Here is a 21,101-nt window from a genome sequence, read left to right as displayed (position 1 = left end):
CAGCGGGCACAGCAGCACAGCAGCACAGAAGCACAGGAGCACAGTGGGCACAGCAGCACAGAAGCACAGGAGCACAGCGGGCACAGCGGCTCAGGCTCCGCGCTCCGCCCCACTCCGCTCCCCCCGCCGGGCTGGCACCGCCGCAGCCCAGCGCAGGTGAGCGGCAGCGCCGAGCCCCGCACACCCCCAGTGGGTCCTGGACACGGCACGGGCTGGGGCCGGCTGCAGGAGCTCTCTGTACAGCTGAGGGTATCGGTAAATCCAGAGCAGAGCCGCAGCGCTAGCTGTGTGCAGGGATGTGCCCGGGGGATGTGCGAGTCTCAGCTCGGCCGGCAGAGCTCTCCGAGTAACGCCGTGAAGAACACGGGCTTTCCTAGAGTGCAGGAAAGGTGCGGTTTGAGCTGCCGGCCAGCTACAGAGTAAAGTATTTCTTATTGGCTGAAGTTCCTTAAAATCGAAGTTTCAGTCATATCCCACGCTTCGGTAAGGAGAGCACTCTCAGACATTTTAATGTTTTGATGTGCTGACCTAGAGGAAAAAAAAACACCTCCACTGTTCTACTCACAGGGGAGTTTTTCTCTGTGTTTGCAAATAAAACGGTAATTTATCCAATTTCCTGCAGCTTGGTTGCTATGAGCAATTAGTACTGAAAAGGAGAGCATGAAGCCTGATATCCCCCTTCTGTTCTCTTTTTATCATCTGTTTATTACAAGGAGTTGTTTATACACAGTTCAGAGTATTTCTGCTTGTAATGACCTTTAAGTTGTTTTCTTTTAAAAACCAAACCCCTGCACTTTGGGAAAGCTGGCTGCTTCTTGCCTTCCCTCTGGGCTGCTCAGGGGATGGAGGGTTAGGGAGGGACAGGGCCCAGCATGGTGCTGTTGTTTATCAGCATTTCTGAAGGCCACAAGTGTAACTGGGCAGGTAGCACAAGAGGATCAGTCACCCGAAACTCTGCATTTAGATAAAAAATAAGGATGGGAAACTGACCCTTCACCAAGTTTATTGCCCTCCTCTGGGCATGCCCTTCAGTGTCTTTCATGGAGTGATGGGCCCAGAAGTGGACATAGGATTTGAGGTACATCCATCCAGATGGTTTTTAAAGCAGTGAAGGATGTGCCTGTCCAAGCTGTGGGCTGCCAGTTTTTTCCAGGAGAGTGCTGTGGGATGTTTCAGACCATTTACCAAAAAAATGTGTCGAAAAGTCGTTTTGGTAATGCAAAATGGGTTTGATGTGACTGTTTCATTTCACCTGGAAAATCACATCACTTACTATTTGTGGCAAAAGGACTTGCCGACTCATTTGGGGGAAAAGTGCTACAGCCCAGTACATCTGTCTCTTTGATCATCTGGGAACTTGGCTGGAATTGCAAAGCTGCTGGGGAAACTGTTTTTTCCTCTGAAAAAAAAAAATTAAAAACAAAGAAAATTTTAAAAAATGGATAGCAATTATCTGAACCCAGATGTGGAATACGGAGCGATTTCGTTGCGTTTCCCTCAATTTTAGCAACGGCCACAAGATGGCACAGTGCTCCGGGCAGGATGGGAATTGGATCCCTGGGGAAAAGGGGTTTCCAAATCGCCTGGAGAAATTATTGGCTGAGTGCTTGGAATAACAGGATACTCGGGAGAAGTGGCCCCAAGCCGTGTGTGGCACAGCTGGACAGAGTGACCTGTGCCCCTTGGCATTGGCAGAACAGCTCTGTGCCGGCCCCGGGAGGAGGGGATCAGTGCCGTGTCCAAGGGCTCTCTTTTGGCCGCCCTGACAGGCTGGGAGCTGCCTGCTGTCCTGTAAACCCCTTGTCCTAATGTGGAAATCCCACCAGCCACAGCCACCAATGAAGTCAACAGCGTTGTGGCAAATTATCTTTTCTCTCTTACTAATGATAAAAGAAGTAATAATCCTCCTACAGGACTAATTACAGACAGAGAATTTGGGGTAATGAAAAGAGCTCCCTTTGCCAGCATTTGAAAAGTTGCAGTTTACATTAACTAAGAGGCTTATGTGAATAATGATTATTATTTTTTACATGGCTCTCTCTGGTCCCATCTATTCTGGTCTCAGTAAATCAGGATGTAATTAATCACAGAAGATTAAATGCTGCTGGACAAAGACTGGAAAATTCAGTAGAAGCAAAACTCTGGTTGGTTTTGACTTAAAATAAACTTGGGTTATCTGTCACGAAGGACATCACAACTCTTGCTTCCGACTGCCAGCTCCTCTTGCTGCTCTCAGAAATCAGTGTAATTCTTGTTTCAAGTTTTGGGGTTGTGTTTTTCATTTCTTAAATATTATTTTTTAAAAAATATAGGTCTTTATAAATCATCATGTCCTTGTAGGGTTGTGAGCCCCAGAGGGTCTCAGAGATGTCCTGGCCCTGAGCTGCAAGCTTGGGTTTCCCAGCCTGGATCATGCTGCTGACACAGGGTTTCAGATCTCTCTGCAAAACCTTGTTTTTGTGGTGTTCATTAGTGCCGACCTGTGGTCTGTACTCCTCTGCAGCGTTTCAGCATCCCCAAAAGATGGGGTAAGCAGTGTGGTCCTTGTGGAGCCAGGAGACCTGGGTGGTAGCATGGTCCTCCATGCCAGGGAAGGACTCTGGGGGAGGAATGTATGCCTCAGAGAAACCGGAAATTAAATAAAAGGGACATCAAACTGTAAAAAAAGACTTTAATTTAGCACTGGGGGCAAATAAACACCAAAAAGACAAAGTAAAAGCAAAATAAATACAGTAATTTCACGACTATAAGGCGCACCCTTTTGACTGAAATTTTGGTCCGAACATGGAAGTGCGCCTTATACTCCGGAGTGCCTTATATATGGACAAAGTTTGGAAATTTGCCAACCTGGAAGTGTGAGCTGCGAGCCAAACCGCAGCCAAAACAAACCCCAAACAATGACAAAGTGTCTTGGGTTACAATACAGGATATGATCAAAGTATCTGTTCTATCACTGTCTGTTGTGACCAGGTGGGGCAGTGATCCTTATCTCTGTGGGAGATATTCTACTAATGGACCATCCACTGAAACCAGTAGGGCATTGTTCTTTATCTTTGCACCCCCTGTCCCTCCTCCAGAGAGTTATCTTCTGCTAATGGCCCATTGAGTCCCACTGTGTGACTGATAAAATTACTGCATCCCATTGAGTGTTGCTCCAGACAAGGGGGCGAGCCCAGCCTTTCCTACCTTGATAAAGACTGAAATTCTGGGACATCAAGTCACCCTCTTTTCCCTGGACTCCAGAGGAAAACTGGACTTTTTTTCCATATCATCACTGGACCTTCAGAGGGAGGCTGCACCCTTCTACAAGACCACTGCTCCAACTGAATCACATCTGTCACTGCAAGAAGACTGCAGCCACTATTTAATCAAACTGCTACCAACACCCTGCTTGACGGGGTGTCAGGTTGTACTCTGACTTTGTCAGGGCTTGTTTCTTTGTAGCACTGTATTTCTATTTTAATTTCCCTAGTAAAGAATTGTTATTCCTAATTCCCATATCTTTACCTGAGAGCCCCTTGATTTCAAAATTACAATAATTTGGAGGGAGGGTGTTTCCATTCTCCATTTCAAAGAGAGGCTCCTGCCTTTCTTAGCAGACACCTGTCCTCCAAACTAAGACACAAAGTCAGAGCTCAATCTGACACCCTGTCAGGGTGACACCTGTCAGTCAGGGTGTTGGTAGCAGTCCCATTAAATGGTGGCTACAGTCCTTCTGCAGTGACAGATGTGATTCAGCTGGAGCAGTGGTCTTGTAGAAGGGTGCAGCCTCCCTCTGAAGGTCCAGTGATGATATGGAAAAAAAGTCCAGTTTTCCTCTGGAGTCCAGGGAAAAGAGGGTGACTTGATGTCCCAGAATTTCAGTCTTTATCTAGGTAGGAAAGGCTGGGTTCGCCCCCTTGTCTGGAGCAACACTCAATGGGATGCAGTAATTTTATCAGTCACACAGTGGGACTCAATGGGCCATTAGCAGAAGATAACTCTCTGGAGGAAGGATAGGGGTGCAAAGAACAATGCCCTACTGGTTTCAGTGGATGGCCCATTAGTAGAATATCTCCCAAAGACATAAGGATCACTGCCCCACTGTCACAACAGATGGTGATAGTATAGATACAGTAATTTCACGACTATAAGGCGCACCCTTTTGACTAAAATTTTGGCCCGATGCCAGAAGTGCGCCTTATAATCCGGTGTGCCTTATATAATGGACAAAGTTGTGAAATTTGCCAACCTGGAAGTGAGAGCCGCAAGGGGGGGGTGGCGCCGTGGGAGGGCTGAGTAGCGATGGGGGGGTGGCCGCAGGTGGCCCCAGGTATCGGGAGCAGCACGGGCAGGGAGGCAGGGGGCGGGAGCAGCGCTGGCAGGGAGGCGGGGGGGCAGGAGCAACATGGGCAGGGAGGCGGGGGGCGGGAGCAGTGCAGGCAGGGAGGCGGGGGGCAGGAGCAGAGCCCGCCCGGTGGCGGCATCGGGGCAGTGCCGGTGCGGGGGGAAAGCTGGCGGTGGTGGAGCAGCCCGGGCGTGGGGGGCAAAGCTGCTGGCATCAGGGCAGCAGCGGCGCAGGGGAAAAGCCCAGGGGGGCGCGGGGCTCCCAGCGTGGCATGGGGCACCCGGAGCGCCAGGGCAGCGTGGGGCTTCCAGAGCGCCAGGGGGGCGTGGGGCTCCTGAAGCGCCAGGGGGCTGCCGGAGTGCCGGGGCTACGTGGGGAGGGAAGGCAGCGGGCTGCCGCAGAAGCCGCAAGCTGCAGCAGCTCCAAGCTGCCCTGAACCGCAGCAACCCCAAGGTGTGAGCCATGGCTGCCCCAAAATGCGGCAGCCGCGAGCTGCGGCCGTCCCGAGCCCCACCTCACCAGCCGAAGGCGGGCAGGAGTGCCGGGCCCCACGCATGGGGAGGGCGCTTGAGGCTGCATTTATAGGCTACACCAATCTGTGAAAAATGTTTGCAAATTGAGCACCTGCCAGCAAACTCCACGATGGCGGGAATTCCGTTACAAATTCGTTACTTTGTTGCGCGTGGCACAGATCTTCGCGGCAAAAAAAAAGTGCGCCTTATAGTCTGGTGCGCCTTATGGTTGTGACATTACTGTACTTTGATCACATCCTGTATTGTAACCCAAGACATCAGGGCTGGCACAATTGTTACTAATTCCTTACTTTGTTGTGCGCAGATCCTCGCTGCTGAAAAAAGTGCACCTTATAGTCCGGTGCGCCTTATATATGGACAAAGTTCGGAAATTTGCCGACACCCGGAGGTGCGCCTTATACTCTGGTGTGCCTTACAGTAGTGAAATTACTGCACATTGCTTGGGATGTTAAAGTCAGCAATGTCTGTGTGAAAGCCTGGTACAGAAACAGGGTGTTCCCTGTGCAAAAGTTTCAAGAGCAGTAAGGGAAGGGCTTTGGCTAGTTGGAGTCACTGGCCTCTTCCCTCTCCATGTGGCCCAGGCAGGTGGTGTGTGGCAGGTAAAGCTCCTGGAGCAGAGCTCAAAGGCTACAAGAGGTGTTATGAAGCAGAGCCTCTGCTCACAGCAGAGAAGAAAAACAAGGAAAAGACCCAAACAACAAAAACCTCAGGAGAGAGTAAGATTTAACTCTTAACCTTTGAGATAACATTTCTGAACAGGTGTGTCAGTGACCAATTTCCTAGGATACATTTCTCACTTCCTTGGGATCCCTTTCATACCACTGCAAGACAGAGGAGCTGTGAGGCATAAGCATATAAACACTGTTTTGGTGAATCACAAAAGAGGCTGTCAATGAAGAAGGTAGATAACAAGCTGTGGAAACAAGGAAAAAGCTTAATGACTTTTTCTCAATCTCTTTTTTCAAGCCCTGTTAAGGCTCCTGGGATGTGCTAAAAGCCAGAGAGGTCCCTGTGCTCTGCACGTTACACACATTTCCAGGAATTTATTTTCTTTTTCCCAGAACTAGGCAATGACAAATACAGGGGGAGTCTCTCAGCCATCAGAAGCTGCCCTGCTGCTGCAGCTGTGGGTGCCCTGGTGCCCTAAGAGCAGCACAGTGCTGGCTCCTGGCAGGATAGTGCCCGGAACTCAGGGGACACTCACTGCCTGTGGAGTGACTCCCTAAAAAACCTTCCAGCTCCCAGCTGCACTAAGGCCCCTTAGCAGGCTTCCAAACCACCCACTCAGCTCTCTGCTCTCCTGGTTGCAAAACCCAGGTGATCAAGCTGAGCCTGGTGCCAGCTGCCCCTGTCCCCTTTGAAGGGTGCACAAGTGCCACAGCAAAGGCTGTGAGGTAGGTGATGACCAATCGGGGTGTCCTGGGGCACTCAGCTGCATCACACAACGAGAACAATTCTGGACCTACTGTTTAGCTTTGTTTGGTCCAGCTGCAAGTATTTAAAATGTCCTCCAGCAGCTCTGTGTCAATGATGTCCCAGTCTCCTGCTGTGCTGTGGGTGCTGCTGTCACCAGAGCAGCCTGAATTTGAGATGTCACCCTCACCTCTTTCATAAATAACCAGCTCAAATAGAAGTCCAAATTACACCACAACCTGGTGTTATTCACACCTAATTCTTGTGGTGTTGAGGGGCCATCTGCCAAACAGACCCTAACACCACAAATGAGCCCATTTCCTCTCTTTGGCTGCATTAAATATTATTTGAGCATCAGTTTTCACAGCCAAATTTAACACTGGTGTCTGCAATGCACTTTGACTGAAGGTGCCAAAGCTGACAGGGACACAGCCCAGCAGACACAGCACTGCTCACTGCTTGGGCTGTGTTTGGACTTACCGTGGTGATGCCAGCATCTTCAGAACTGGAATTTTCAAACCACAAGTTGTTTCAGGCAGGAATTACTTCTGCTATGTAGGTGAGGCACCTAAAAGCAGCCTGGACCATGTTTAGGGCTTCAGGTGCTCCTGCAGGGGCCTGCCTCCCTCCCAGGGATGGGTTCTTTCCCTGGAGAGAGGCTTGAGGCCGTGAGAACTGCAAGTGCTCAAACGTCAAGAGGAAATATCACTGCCGTGAAAATCTGCCCGCAAAATGTGGGCACACAAACTCTTGCACTTATGAACTATCTTTTCTGGAAATGATGATACAATGTTTAAACATTACCTTTAGACACCTAATTCAGACACCGTTTCCCCCTGACTATAACCCTCTGGTCACCTAGGGTGTTATAGCATCCAGCAGGTTGGTAAGAAAAATAGTGTTAAGTCCTGGCAGAGCCACTGCAAATTGGCTGTAAGCAAAATGGAGATTGATCACTGTTTAGAGGAAAAACAACACAATGATCTGCAATCAGGAAAGCAAACCAAGCAGAGATTTCCTGAGATAAACGGCTTGCAGTGAACTGGTGTGCTGGGGCTCAGTTCTTTAACCCATCCCAGGGCTCTGGAAGCAGCTGGACAAGTTTGAGACATCACTGCGCCTCAGCTCTGCTGGACAAGCAGGTCAGGACATACCTGTGCTGCTTCTTCAGGACAAACCTCCCACAGGAGGCCTGTTCTTGTCCAAAACAACCAATATTGCAATAAATGAGTATTTTAAAGCATTGGAAGTATTCCAACCATTGAAGCTAAGGAGAGGCAAAGGGCAGGGACCCAAATGAGGCTAAAGGGGCTACTGTCACTATTGCAGCCACCAAAGTGGGCCAGCTTTAGGTGTCTCTGGCACCAAGGGAAGCCCTGTCCTAAATAGGCAGGAGAAAGTGCAGGGTTATTTCTGTGCAGGCTCAGGGGCCAAATCAGTGACATCTGGAATCTGCACTGTGGTCAGATAATTGCACAAAGGAGCTGTAGGGAAATTTGCTGCCTTGCTAAGTCACAAGCTGGGGTGATAAAGGCTATCACACAGGAGAAAAGTACTGGAGCAAAGCAGACACAGACCCAGCTACCAAATGGACTTGGCAGTTAAATGGGATCCAGCACATCTTCATGGGGTTCTCATTTTTCCCTCCTCCCTCCCTGCTGCCCTGAGCTCCCTGCTCTGCACAGCCCCTCGGTGCTGGGAAGGGGAGCAGCCACCACCCCCACATGGGGTCTTTTTTGGTCAGTTTTCCCAACCAAATTTTGTTTTTGTGTTTTCCTAGACAAGGCGGGGGTCTGGAAGTTGGAGGCCCATGGAAAGCCTGTGTTTGCTGGCAGAGCTGTCAGAGTTGTCAGGGTTCTGGGCAGAAGGGTGTGTCTTGCACGAGGCCAGGGGTTGGAAGTGTCATGCTGTGCTGAATTCTTACCTTTGATGAGTGGTTGGATAACAGTGATTAAATAAGAGTGAAAATGCCTTGGTGTAAATCAGTGGCTCTCTGTGGGTGCACAACTGTGTGAGATGCTGAAAGCCAAGATTTCCAAACTCATTCTGGTGTCAGAGGCTGGAGCTGACCGTACCAAACCACATTTTCCCTGCTTCCTTTCCGTGCAAATGAGAAAAATGCACATCTCCCAAATGTGTTTTTCAGCCAAGTTTATGTTCTTTGCTCTTCTGTTGTATTCTCAGAGCACAGTGTGTCAGATAGATATTTTTAAGAGATATTTATAGATATGCTTATATGCTTCCCTGGCCTGAAAAGCAAAGCAAACATTACCAACTTATTGTTTTACTCTACAAGGCAGCCCTGCAAAGGTCACCCCTCCATCCCATTACTGACATATTACATTTTCTACAAGTGCACAGACAGATCTGTGGCTCACACCCCCAGAAGGATCAGGGTGGTGTCATTGCTTTCAGCCCTGCTACTCCAGTGGCACAATGTCACTGTGCTGGTGCTCTGTAGCTTGCACAGGAAGGTAAAACCCATTTGTCATCATTAGCTGGTTGCCCTCTGTCCCCAGTGCTTCTGAGCTATTGACAGATCTTGTGTATCTCTGCTAGGGAACAAGTTTTTAGCCACTTAATCCTTGATGAGACGTTGATCTTCACTGAGGCAGGGCCAGGTGCTTGCAGTGCTCGTGTGTGTAATGTTCATGCAGGAGAGGCAAACCCTGTGCCCAGGTCCTTCAGGAGCCTCCCCTGAACACTCTGTTCCAGGTTTCCACTCCCCTGGCTGCCGAGGAGCCCAGCCCAGCCCTGCAGGGGCTGTGTGCAGGCAGTGCCCTGTGCCACGCTGTGACACAGATGCTTTATCAGCCATCATCACCCCGGCACTAGCCAGGCTGCCACATTGAATGTGCTTTATCGTGCTATCCTGTGGCCTTTCTTTGCATGGCTTATCTTTCCATCAGAAAAAAAAGGGAGGGTTTCTGACATGCACTAAAGAAGAAACCAAAATGTAACTCCTTGGCATGATTATTTTCTGCCAAACCTCCCTTTCTGGTCAGTTAGTTCATTTGCCTTCAGGAAATACTGAATCAAAGAGTGATTCTAAATCACTATTCCTAAATTTCCATTTATTAAAGTTATTATTAAACCATATTTCTAAAATTGCTTTCAGTTTCAGGAAAAGGAAACAGGTTTGATGTAACAGCAAATTTTTGCTACAGACTCATCATCACCTTTCCAAATGAGGTGAGACTGACTTGAATCTAATTTATCACCTCTCCTTTGCCAGGTTATTTCTAGTTCTTAAATGATGGGGCAATTTTCTTTCTGAAACATGAGTGTTCATGGAGCACTCTCCCTCCCTGTACTCTGATGGCTTTCCTGCCTCCTGCAGCAAAAGTCACACAGTTTAAAAACCTCTGAGCTCATTTAAAAACCTCTGCTCATTCTTATCCACATTTATGAAAAAACACAAAATGGAATGGGGTTTAGAAGGCAAGTGGAAAAATAAGCAGGAGGAAAAAGGGTGATGAATGCAGTGAGTTTTAGGTACGCTTTTATTTCAGGACACCAGCATACATACATTTAGTCTAGTCTGTGCTAGCAATGCCTAGGAGACTGAGAGCAAAGCAGTTCTACAGGCAAAGTCCAGAAGTATAAGCAAAAGCCTCTAACACTCTTATGTACAACATTGCAGGAGGGATGCTTCTCCCAGGCTGAAAGTGCCTCTGTCCAAATGCAAAAATGGGGAGGATAACTACAGGCAAATTACAGACTTCTGGGGAAAGCCAAGGATAAATTGATTTGCTCTCCTGGGACTAGACAAGGTCAGAGTGTGGGTTACAATTACCAGACCTACTCTCCTCTGGTGCTTCCCATTAGCAAACCCCATTTTTTAAATTTTTTTTTTTTTTTAGTGTCTTGTGGTTGAGGAAAAGTGATGAAAAAAATCTGGCAGAGCTCTTGAAGCATTAGATATCTCCACTCAAACACAGTGCACTCAGAAACAAAATGATTCTTAGAGAGAGAGAGAGAGAGAGCAAAAGGGAAATCATCTATAGCATCAACATAATGAGGCTGGATAGGCTGGGGTGCAGCCTGAAGAGCACTGAGGATTTAGTCCAGTCTGACCTGGTCATACATAAAAGAATTCAAACCAGAGGCACCTGTGGGGTGTATTTGTACAGCATTGTACAGGTGGGTGTTGCTGCAGCCCCCCCTGTGCAAACACTGCCATCCTTAGCCCATCTATGTTTTCCTTCTTCTTGGACATATGAACATAAACTTCAAATAAATAAAATAAAATTAAATTAAATTAAACTTCAAATAAATTAAGCATTGAATTTGGAATATTAATAAAGGTGAAGACCTTCCAAACCAAAAGGATTGCATAAAAAAGTGACCTTTCAAAGGGATTACATAGGAAAGAGATGTTCATGACTGAGGGAGGGGAAGGGGAAAAAACCCAAACCAAGGTTCAGAGAGTTTTTTGCCTTCCTGTCATGGAAAAGGTGCTACCTTCAAAGGCTGGCTTGTGAAGGTTTGCAGCATCCTGTGTAGGTGTTGCCCCTATTTCACACCACACCCACTCTGTTTAGTCCTGCTGAGTGTACTGTATTTTAGCAGAACACAAACAGATGTAATCTGTACCAGTTTAGCATCTTCCAGCATTGAGATTTGGTAGAAGACAGGTAAAAAACCAGGTGCTCAGCAGACCCAGCATGAGCAGTGTTCTCCTGCCTGCAATGGGGGAGTGAATCCTTCTGTCCAGCCTAGACACTGCTGCCACCATCCCAGGGCTCCTCTGCTGCCCTGCCTTTGTGTCCCCTGGCTCCTTCCAGTGCTGGAACTCATCAGTCTGGACAGTTTGGCCAGCCTCTGTCCATCCCTGCCCCACATCCATGGTCTTCTCTCCCCAGCCACCTCTTTGGGGCTTTTCCCTAGGTCACCACCTCCAAACCAGCTGGAATTCCACAGGCTGAGCTCCATCTCCTTCTGACACTGTCATTTTTCAGTCCCCACCATCAACTGCAGTCCTTGCAGATTGTGGTGGCACAAAGTAATTTTGTACTGCTGCTCATCTCCTCACCTTTTACAGCCAGGCCTGCCTGTGGGCTGACACTCGTGGTGTGCTCTTCCCTTGAGCACTGCTGTGTCCCCCAAATGTCACCCTTCAGGAAAGAGCATCCAGAGCACTGCAGGACAGTCAGTGCCTACAATTCCTTCAGCTGAGGAGGAATGACTCCATACACCTGGACAGGCTGGGGCTGACCTGCTGGAAAGCAGCTTGGCAGAGAAGAGCCTGAGCTCCAGGAGGAAATGAAGCTGATGGTGAGCCAGCAGTGTGCCCTGGCAGCAGGAGAGGTGACAGCAGCTGGGGCTGTTGGAGAATGAGCACTGCCAGCAGCTCGAGGAAGGTGAATGAATCCTGCCCCTCTGCCCAGCACTGTGAGACTGCCTCAGTCCATCACTGGGTCCAGTGCTAGAACCCCAGTACAAGAAAGACCTGGACTTACTGGAGCAGGTCTAAGGAAAGGCCACAAAGATGATTGAGGGACTGGAATATGTCTTGTATGAGGAGAGACTGCACGAGCTGGGACTATTCAGCCTGGAGAAGTCTCTCAAGTATCTGATCCATGCGTATAAACACCCAGTGGCAGGGAGTAAACTTTTTTTATGTTTAAACAGACTTTCCTATATTTCAGTTTGTGCCTTTTGCCTCCTGCCCTCTCACTGACACTGTTGAGAGGGCAGAAGATAAAAGGCACAGATTGAAATATAGGAAAGTCTGTTTAAACATTTAAAAAGTTTAGTCTCAAAATGATCAAACACTAGAAAAGGTTGTCCACAGAATGTGTGGAGATATCCTTCAAACTATTCAAAACCAAACTGGACATCAGACAGCAGCCTCAGACAATGGCTCTGAGCAAACCTCAGGAGGCTCCTGCCAGCCTCAGTGACTGTGAGCAAGGCCATCACCGTGGGCTCTAACTCAAAACCAGCTCACAGCATCAGCCTCTCTGGCACTTGCAGCTGGCAGCTACCACAGGCAAACAGCTCCCACCACCTTTGCTTTGTGGCTCTCTTCACACAGGTCTTTCCTTTTCTCACCTGCAGTGACCCTCCTGTCCCTTCCACACTGTGACCCAAAAAGCCACTGCAGCATTTCGTGTCACTCTGCTTCCCTGCCCCTTCCTCCACAGCATCTCACAAATGCCAGATGCTATCCAAGGGTCTTATCAGCCTGTGGTTCAGAGATATCTGACGTGGCTCACACTCCTTGTTCCTGCTGTGATGGGCACACCCAGGCCTTTGGATGCCTGTTTGCCTCCTGAGGGCTGTGATCAGCACGCACATCTCTGTGGGTACGGGATGGCTGCAAGCTGCAGAAGCCTTGTGGTGGAGCAGGGTGGGCCTTATCTCCAGGATCCTGTGCCTGGTGCTCTCCCTGCACAGCCCTGTGTGACAGCTGTGCTGCAGTGCTTCCTTTGCCTGGTGCCACCCCGTGCCTCCTGAGCCAGGCACATGTGGGCATCCTGCCTTCCTTCACTCACATGGCAGTGCCTGGCAGCATGAGCTCCAGCAGCTTCTTCTCTTCTCCCACAGCTCCCACAGCCAGGACAGCACCAACCCTGCTGGTTGAAGAGCAGCCAAGCACCAGTGCATCACTGGAGCAGCCAAGCACCAGTGCATCACTGCAACACAGCAGTGCAACAGTTGGCCAGGAACCGAGCTGAGTGTGCAGGGAACACACCCCCCCTAGCAGCTGATTACTGGCACCAATTAACAGCCCACTGCTGAGCCCTTTGGGGTTTGCAGCTCTGCCTGCCCCCTGCACTTCTGTCAATGCAGAGTTGAATAGTGGAGCCCATCCCATGTGGGATGCCCAGGCCTTGGTTTAGTTGCCAGGTGAAGCTCTCAAGGGTTTGGCTGTACCTGTGCTCAAGCAGGGGTGCAGGCCAGAGCCCCATCATCACCCCCTCCTGCTCCATCCCTGCCCAGGCACCAAACCCAACCCAAGGCACCATTTGAGTGCAGCATTTGAGGAGGGTTGGGAGGCTTTCCTGCACCACTTGTTAAGCTGCTCTGTGTGCCCACATCCATGCCCAGAGCTTGCAAGCACAACTCAACATTCAGGTGTACCTCTAGCTGCATGGGGCACTCCAGACCAGATATTGCACCTTCCTGGCTGTACTTAGCTTAGACTTCAGCAGGGCATTTCAAATCCCCCCTGAGCTGAACATCTCTGTTAGTGTTAGCCATAGAACACACCCTCTCAGAAAGTGCAGAGCAGTGAGGCTCACTGTGAGCTAGTGCCACCATTGATTTGGCCAGGAGGTTGGCATGAAAACCTGGCTGATGTGAAACCTGCTCTTACGCAGGAGGAGGAGGTGCTATGGAAACCTTCAAGTACAGGGAGCTGCTGGTGCCAGGCAGGTCCTGCACAGACCCTGCGTGCCCTGCCTCGGGGGGCACCTGCTGCTGGCTGTGTCACCTCAAATCTGCAGGTAACATCACTTTGTTCCTCCTCTCTTGCTGGGTGTGAAGTGCTGAACAGGGTCCTGCTGTGCCTGGGGGAGGCAGAGGGGGCTTTCAGCATGGTTTCTGCAGGGCTGCAAGGGCCCTGCAAGGCAGGAGTCCAGGGAGCAGGTTGTGATCTCTGAGCCTTTCAGTTTCTCTTCTTACTCCAAAGTATTCTCTGGGTACTTTAACTGGAATATCACAGCAGCTGAGAACTGGAAGCTAAGTCATCCCAATATAGTAAATGTGTGATTCTAATTTTTTTTTTTTTTTTTTTTTTTTTTTTTTTTTGTCTAAGAGAACCCCTTCCAGTGTCTATCAAAGCAGATCATTGTTAGGGCAACCACATTATAGCTTTCAAGGGATGCAGTGATAGATGAGCCTGAAAGAACACAGGTTTCAAAAAAGAAGAGAAAAAACTGCTGTGCTTTAGATCCCTGGATTTGAGAGAGGTGTGAACAACAGCAGCAAGGTTGGAGCAGGCAGTTTGCACATTCCTTTATGCTATTTGGAAACAGAGAGGAAAATCTCCTCACTTCAGTACCATGGCAGGACCCTGACTGGGTGTCCTCTGCCATAGGAACAGTTTGCCTGCTCATTCTTTCTGGCCATGCTTCCCCCAGCCCAGCTCTTGCCCAAGACAGGCCAGCAGTGCCATGGGGACATTGCAACCTCTGGGAAGTGCTGCCCTGTCCAGGTCTGTTCTCGTACCTGTGCTACATCTTCACTGAATATTTGCTGAGAGCTGCCCATTCCATTTATAGGAATGTTGGTGACAGTCAGGGCTGCTGTCATGGAGGTGGCAGGTCTGAGGGCAGCTGTTGCAGAAGATGCTGTGCTGTACCAAATTTCACCCCCATTTTCCTTCTTGCTCTCCCTCTGCTCAGTTCCAGGTTCCTTCCCTTGCCCATCAGGGCTCCCATGCTGTCCTCAGCCATTTCACCCACCATATTCACCCTTCAGCCCTTGGTGCCTGCCCACTTCTGAGCTCTCCCCAGAAGGAAGGAGGAGGATTTTCCATGCAAGACTCCCCCTTTGGAGCAGCTGCTTTCCCACTGGAAAAACACTGAATGCAGCAGCCACAGTGCTGCGGCAACACCCCCTGTGCCTTCAGCCTCTGCCTTGCATCTCTTCCTCCAGCGTCTCTGTTCAGGGTCTGGCAGAAGCCTTCTGCTTCTTGAGCTGCTGGAGGAAAAGAGCCCAGCCAGGCCTTGCTCCCTAGATTCACAGCTTCAGTGCTGGGGGACACTGCTGGCCAGCTCTCCCCAGCCTGTGGTGGGGGTAGCAGGACACCCTGCACAGTACTGCTGACCTTGTCTGTTGAGCCCCAGCCCATTCTGGGTCTTCCAGCAGCAGCAAGATGCTGTTTCACAGCTGTCTCCATCCTTTTGTCACAGCTGTAAGTTGCTGCCTAGCCCCTGTGATGCTGCAGGCATTTCACCTACCCCACATGAAGCCTTTCCAGCAGCCACAGGATGCTGGCTGGTCAAGCTGTGTCTCGTTAAAGATATTTTTTGCTCAGTCATACCCTATCAGTGCTTTTTGGCCTACTTTAAACCCTCTACTCATTTCCTCCATCCTCCTCCCAGCCTCTGAACTGCCTTGTGGCCAGGAGCCCTGCTGCTGGGCCAGGTCTCCAGCTCCAAAGGCAGTGTTGGCCAGAGCCCTGTGATGCTGCAGAGCCCAGCAGCGTGGTTTGCCCTTGCTGCACATCTGCAGAGGCTGCTGCTGGCATTGCAGACCAAGATTGCATCCCAGCATTGCTGCTGGTAGACCAGTGCAGTGAAAAGAAACCTGGGCATCAGTGCAGACCTCTGCCCTGTGCCATAACCAGTGACCACAACCACTGGCAGTGCCCTGCTGCTACTTTCCATAATTCAGAGAGGTTTTCCTCGGGTGTCCCCTGCCTCTCAGGGTACAGGCAGTGAGCAGCAAGCCTCTGTTGGGAAACCCAGACCTGAGCATACAAGAGCTGTGCAGCAGTCACATCAGTGTCTGCTATTGCCCATGGCACTCACACATCCCCCCTGCAGCTGTGTATTTTTGAGTCTCTTTAGAACTGAATTCTGATTTGCAGGCACATTCACCAACTGGCCACAAGATCTGCAGTGCAGATGGAGGCAAATAACTGCATAACAGGCAGATGGGTGTCCCTTCCCACATACCTGCAAGATATGGGATTTCACCAGATCCCTCCCCACTTCTCTCTCCTGTTAGAGTGGCAAAACAACTGATTTTACATTGAAAAGTTGTTTGTTTTTGTTTTCTGAAGTCATTTAGATGCAAGCAGAAGTGATAGATACTCAGAATCACCGGTTCAGAGAATTGTTCCATGTGCATGTCACATGAAGCCACTTTGCACAGGATGGGCTCTGATGAGAGATGATTTTTATCAACCCATGAACTCACAGTCTTCACTAATATTCTTGCAAAACATCTTGCAGCCAGTGTGACAGAGGCTCAACAGCTACTACTTGTAACCTGGATTTCTGAGGGTGGCTGGATGCCTGCCTGGAGCAGGAGCCATCTAATTCAGCCCTAAAAGCAAGCTCCTTGTTCTGAAGTGGTGTTCTCTCTTCCAGATATGGCTTTCTGCTTTGCATCTGCAGACTCATACTCTCTCTGGGAACAAATGGGCTTAAAACCAGGTTAATCCTTCCAATGCTCCATTCCCCTCCTGGTGAGGTAGAGAGCAGCATATCTCATTCTCTCTCTCTTAGGGTTTCAAGCATGCCTTTGGGAGAGCAGGAATGCAGATTTGGCTGTTTTCCTCAGCTTGGACAAGGAGCTCCAGGTTCACAAGGCAGTGCAAAGGCTCAGAAACCTTCCCAGTTAGAGCCAGAGCATGAGGATTTCTATCAAGTGACGTCTTCACTCCCAGTCTGAATCCAAAACCAGGAGAACTGACCGAAGAGCTTTTGCTCATGGACTGTGCTGGGCTTTAGTTTTGGTTGCTGCAATCCCTGCCTAGCTCAGCACCAAGCTAAGAGAATTTTACATCATTTGCACAGCCTGGCTTGAGGAGTTAGTGTTCACATTGTCACAGGATGTGCCCATGACCTATGTGGGCCCTTCTAAATGCCATGTTGCCTCCTGCCCTCACACACTTTAAGATCTCCCTATTTAATAAAGGCTTTCTGCCATGTCCTATTGGAATTGTACCCTGAAACACTTATAAACTGAGTGAACATAAACAAACTTCACAAAGGATGACACAAGGCTGACTGACAAAGACAGCTCTGTAAAGCTCCAAGTCACATTTTTAACAAAGGACATATGTGTTATATGTGCTTTTTTTACAACTACTAAGAGGTCTTACCATGTCTTTTCCTATTTCAGGTCTCAGAACATCATACAATACCTGTAACTCAGGACAATGAATGTGTCCAACAACTGCAGCACCACAAATCTAGAACTGCATCACCATGTTCGCCTCATTGAACTTGCTCTGTATAGCTTCATTTTCTTTTTTGGAGCACTATTTAATGTCCTTGCCTTCTGGGTGTTCTCCTGCAAGATGAAGAAGTGGACAGAAACCAGGGTGTATGTAATGAATTTAGTGTTTGCAGATTTCTCTGTCATCTGCACCTTGCCTTCCATGGTTTATTTGCTGTGGAATGAGTCAGCCCGAGGGCAGCTGTGCCAGTTTACAGAGATGATGTATTTTATCAACATGTTAGTGAGCATCTACATCATCTCATTCATCTCCATGGATCGGTACATTGCCATAAAGCACCCTTTGAGGGCCAGGACCTTCAGGTCCCCGACAAAGGCTGCGCTCATCTGTGGGCTCCTGTGGCTCTTGGTGATCAGCAGTGCCACCATCCAGCTGTGGCAGAGACACTCAGCTCTCTGCTTCCAGACCCACAGCCCCACGCCTGCTGCTCTCAGCCTGCTGACCATTTTCTTTGTTTTCATTCTCCCATTAGCAATCTTGACCTTCTGCTCCACAGAAGTCATCAGGAACCTCAAGAAACATCTGAACACGAACTCAGCGGAGGAGAAATCCATCCAGAAAGCTGTACACATTATTTATGCAAATCTGATTGTATTTCTGATCTGTTTTCTGCCAGCCTGCCTTGGGCTGCTTGCCACGTTCATCATGGAGAGAGTTGGAGTTACCTGTTTCCTGCTCTGTGTCATGAACAACTTCTCCTCCGTAGTGAGGTGCATTGCCACATCCAACTGCTGCCTCGACAGTGTCTGCTACTACTTTGTCACCAAGGAGTTCCATGAAGCCTTTCTGTGGCCCAAAGCCAGCACTCAAAAACCAGAGACAACCCACCCCTTGCAGATAGAGACTTGCTAAAGGAAAAGGGGGAACAAAACCCACCCACAACATTTGCAACACAGAGAGGAAATACAGATTCACGGCTATTGGGATAAGTTTAAGTTTCTCTTTTTCTCTAGCAAATTCTTTGTTAGGTTTAGAAATTTGTACTCTATGTTTTTACTAAACAAATAGGTCACAGAGATGTGTAGAAGTGTGTGTGTAACTGCTTGTTGTTAACATGCCTCCATTCCACCCTCCAGCACCCACTTGTTTCTCTCAAAGGAAGACAGGTGAGCCATGATTCTCTTTTAGTTCCTTCTGCAGCTAAAATCTATTGATCCTTCTTGCCAACATGTACAGATGTACATATCATATTTTACCTCATTGTGCATTTCAGGTTGTCTGCATTATTAAACTAATCCAGTTTACATTTATCCCATTCCTTTGGAAGGTAGAGTGGCTGTTCAGGAGGTTCTGGCATATTATCAAGTACATGTCCCTACAAAACAGCCTAGGCTGTCCTGACCTTCTTCCCCTTCATCTCAACAGGCCAGACAGGTGTGAAGGAGCACTTTTGGGATGAAAGCAACACTTGTCAGTCCAGATCTCAGAGCTGAGTCCTCCTTCCCTGCAGAGTCCTGGCCCAGAGACACCTCCCCAGAGCAGCCATCCCTCCCTCCAGGGCTGTTCCTCTCACACAGCAAAGCCATTTGACTGCTGCCTCGGCAATTGCCACCCTTTTGCTGTGCCCTGGTTTGTGTTGTGGCACCAGGCTCACCCCCAGGGTCACCACAGCTCAGGCTCAGAGAATTCTCTGCAGGTGAACCCAGCTGGGGCAGGGTGTCCACAGCCTGCCCACATTGACACCCCTAACATTTCCATCAGGGAAGTGTGTTTTTCCATGAGTCAACAGCCTAGAAAAGTCAAGGGAGAGAGGAAGTCAATAAATGCTTCCTAGAAGAGGGCTTTTTTTTTTAACTTTCTGAATGTTAAAAAACCCTCCAAATGGCACTGAGCTCTGCCCCAGCAATGTTCAGTGTTCCACCACACAGTGTGGGAGAGCCTTTCCTGCCCACAAACACATCTTCCCCTGTGACCTACATGTGCCCTCAGTGAGCCCACAGCCACCCCTCACATGCTCTTGTCACCTTTGAGAATAGGAGCTCCTGTGCTGGTTTTGCACAGCCTGGTTTTTGGTGGGTGGGGGCACAGAGGTGACTGCTCTGAGAAGTTGCCAGAAGCTTCCACCAAGTCTGGCAGAGCCAGTCCCTGATGGCTCTGAGGATGGATTTGCTGCTAGCCAAGGCTGGGCCAATGAGAGAGGCTGGTAACACCTCTGTCATAACACGTTTAAGAAGAAAATTAAAAAAAAAAGAGGGACACACTGTTAATTCCAGCCAGAGAAGAGGATGAGGAGGTGAGAACATGTGAGGGAAACTACATGGGGACACCGAGGGCAGTGGGGAAGGAGGGGCAGGAGATGTTTCAGGGTCCAGAGCTGAGATTCCTCTGCAGGCTGTGGTGAGACCATGGTGGAGCAGCTGTGTCCTGCAGCCCCTGGGGATCCACAGGGATGCAGAGATCCACCCACAGCCCAGGGAGATCCACAGGGATGCAGAGATCCACCCACAGCCCCTGGGGATCCACAGGGATGCAGAGATCCACCCACAGCCCCTGGGGATCCATGGGGGATGCAGAGATCCACCCACAGCTCCTGGGGATCCATGGGGATGCAGAGATCCACCCACAGCTCCTGGGGATCCATGGGGGATGCAGAGATCCACCCACAGCTCCTGGGGATCCATGGGGATGCAGAGATCCACCCACAGCCCCTGGGGATCCATGGGGGATGCAGAGATCCACCCACAGCCCCTGGGGATCCACAGGGATGCAGAGATCCACCCACAGCCCCTGGGGATCCACAGGGATGCAGAGATCCACCCACAGCCCGTGGTGGAGGTGCCCACACCAGAGCAGGGGAATCCTGGAGCAGCTGTGACCCCATGGGAGCCTGTGGAGAGAGGGGCCCTGCTCCCAGGCTGGAGCAGCCTGTCCTTGGAGCACTGACAGTGGGACAGTGACCCACACCACAGCAGTTTGGGAGCTGTGGGAGGGACTCACATTGCAGTTTTGGGTGAATTGCTGCTTGTGAGAGTGGACCCACTCTGGAGAAGTTCACAGAGGGCTGTCTCTCGTGGGAGGGACCCCACGGTCTCACAGGGAAGAGAAAGAAAATCTTGGTGATGAACTGACCAAAACTCCATGCCCTGTCTCCCTGCAGTATTGGCAGGAAACAGGGAGGGGTTGGGAGAAGAGATGCTTTAAGGGTTTACTTTGCTTCTTATTACTTTACTTCTTATTATTCCTAACAAAATCTTATAATTTTGTTAGTAATAAACTCACTTTGGGTCTCTAAGGTGAGCCTGTTTTGCTCTTGGAGTGTTTCTTCCCAGTCCTTACCTCAACTCATGAACCCTTTGTTAAATTTTCCTCTCCTCAGCCTGGCTGTGGCAGGGGAGGGCGAGTGGGCAGCTCTGGTGGGTGCCTGGCATTTGGCCAGTGCCAAACCATGACAGCTCCAAAGATAAGAATGAATGGGACAAATCCTGAGGGAGTCGGTCTGCCTCCTGTCAGCTGGCTCCCAGAGACGGCATTGCAACTGCTGTAGGCAGTGGGCAGCAAAATCCGTCCAGATGTCTGTGAAATGCCACTGGGGCACGCTCCTAACCGTGTTCCTGATGCTCCCAGCCCCTCACTGCCACCGGGGCACGCTCCTAACCGTGTTCCTGATGCTCCCAGCCCCTCACTGCCACACTGCCGGGCGGTGGCTGTCATCACCCGGCCTCCCAGTGCTGATGAGCAGAGCTCCACTCCTGGCTGCTGAGCAGAGGGTGAGCCAGCCCAGCATCTGTCACCCTGCCATGACAGCAGCACTCTGGGTCCCTGTGCTCACTGTCACCCACTGCCCCTCGGAAAGGTCCCTGTCCCCTCCCGGCACCCTCTGCCACCGCCCCAGAGGCTGCACAGCCCGCCGGGCGCCCTGGGGACCCTTCTGCTGCCAAAAGGGCAATTTGCAACCATTACGGGC

The 21,101-nt window shown here is 49.9% G+C and overlaps 1 protein-coding gene across 1 annotated transcript; it reads left to right on the top strand.

The window, feature by feature from the left end:
• The first annotated feature begins 309 nt into the window (after window positions 1–309).
• On the top strand, window positions 310–19,301 carry LOC117001083 (G-protein coupled receptor 35-like). Its single transcript, XM_033069257.2, has 2 exons — window positions 310–389; window positions 17,113–19,301. Exons 1-2 carry the CDS (start codon window positions 310–312, stop codon window positions 18,047–18,049), a joined length of 1,017 nt encoding a protein of 338 aa, XP_032925148.2. The 3' UTR covers window positions 18,050–19,301.
• The last annotated feature ends 1,800 nt before the right edge of the window (window positions 19,302–21,101 follow it).

This window comes from Catharus ustulatus, chromosome 10, assembly GCF_009819885.2.
Source record: "Catharus ustulatus isolate bCatUst1 chromosome 10, bCatUst1.pri.v2, whole genome shotgun sequence".
Taxonomy (NCBI): Eukaryota; Metazoa; Chordata; class Aves; order Passeriformes; family Turdidae; genus Catharus; species Catharus ustulatus.
The sequence above is the reverse complement of the archived record's forward strand: the minus strand, read 5'-3'. Positions and strand labels throughout refer to the sequence as shown.

Excerpts from the sequence above, each read along its gene's own strand:
- LOC117001083 (XM_033069257.2), top strand. The coding sequence starts at position 310 with ATGTGCGAGTCTCAGCTCGGCCGGCAGAGCTCTCCGAGTAACGCCGTG. Across the intron at positions 390-17,112 it reads TTTCCTAGAGTGCAGGAAAG|GACAATGAATGTGTCCAACA; the intron begins GTGCGGTTTGAG and ends CCTGTAACTCAG.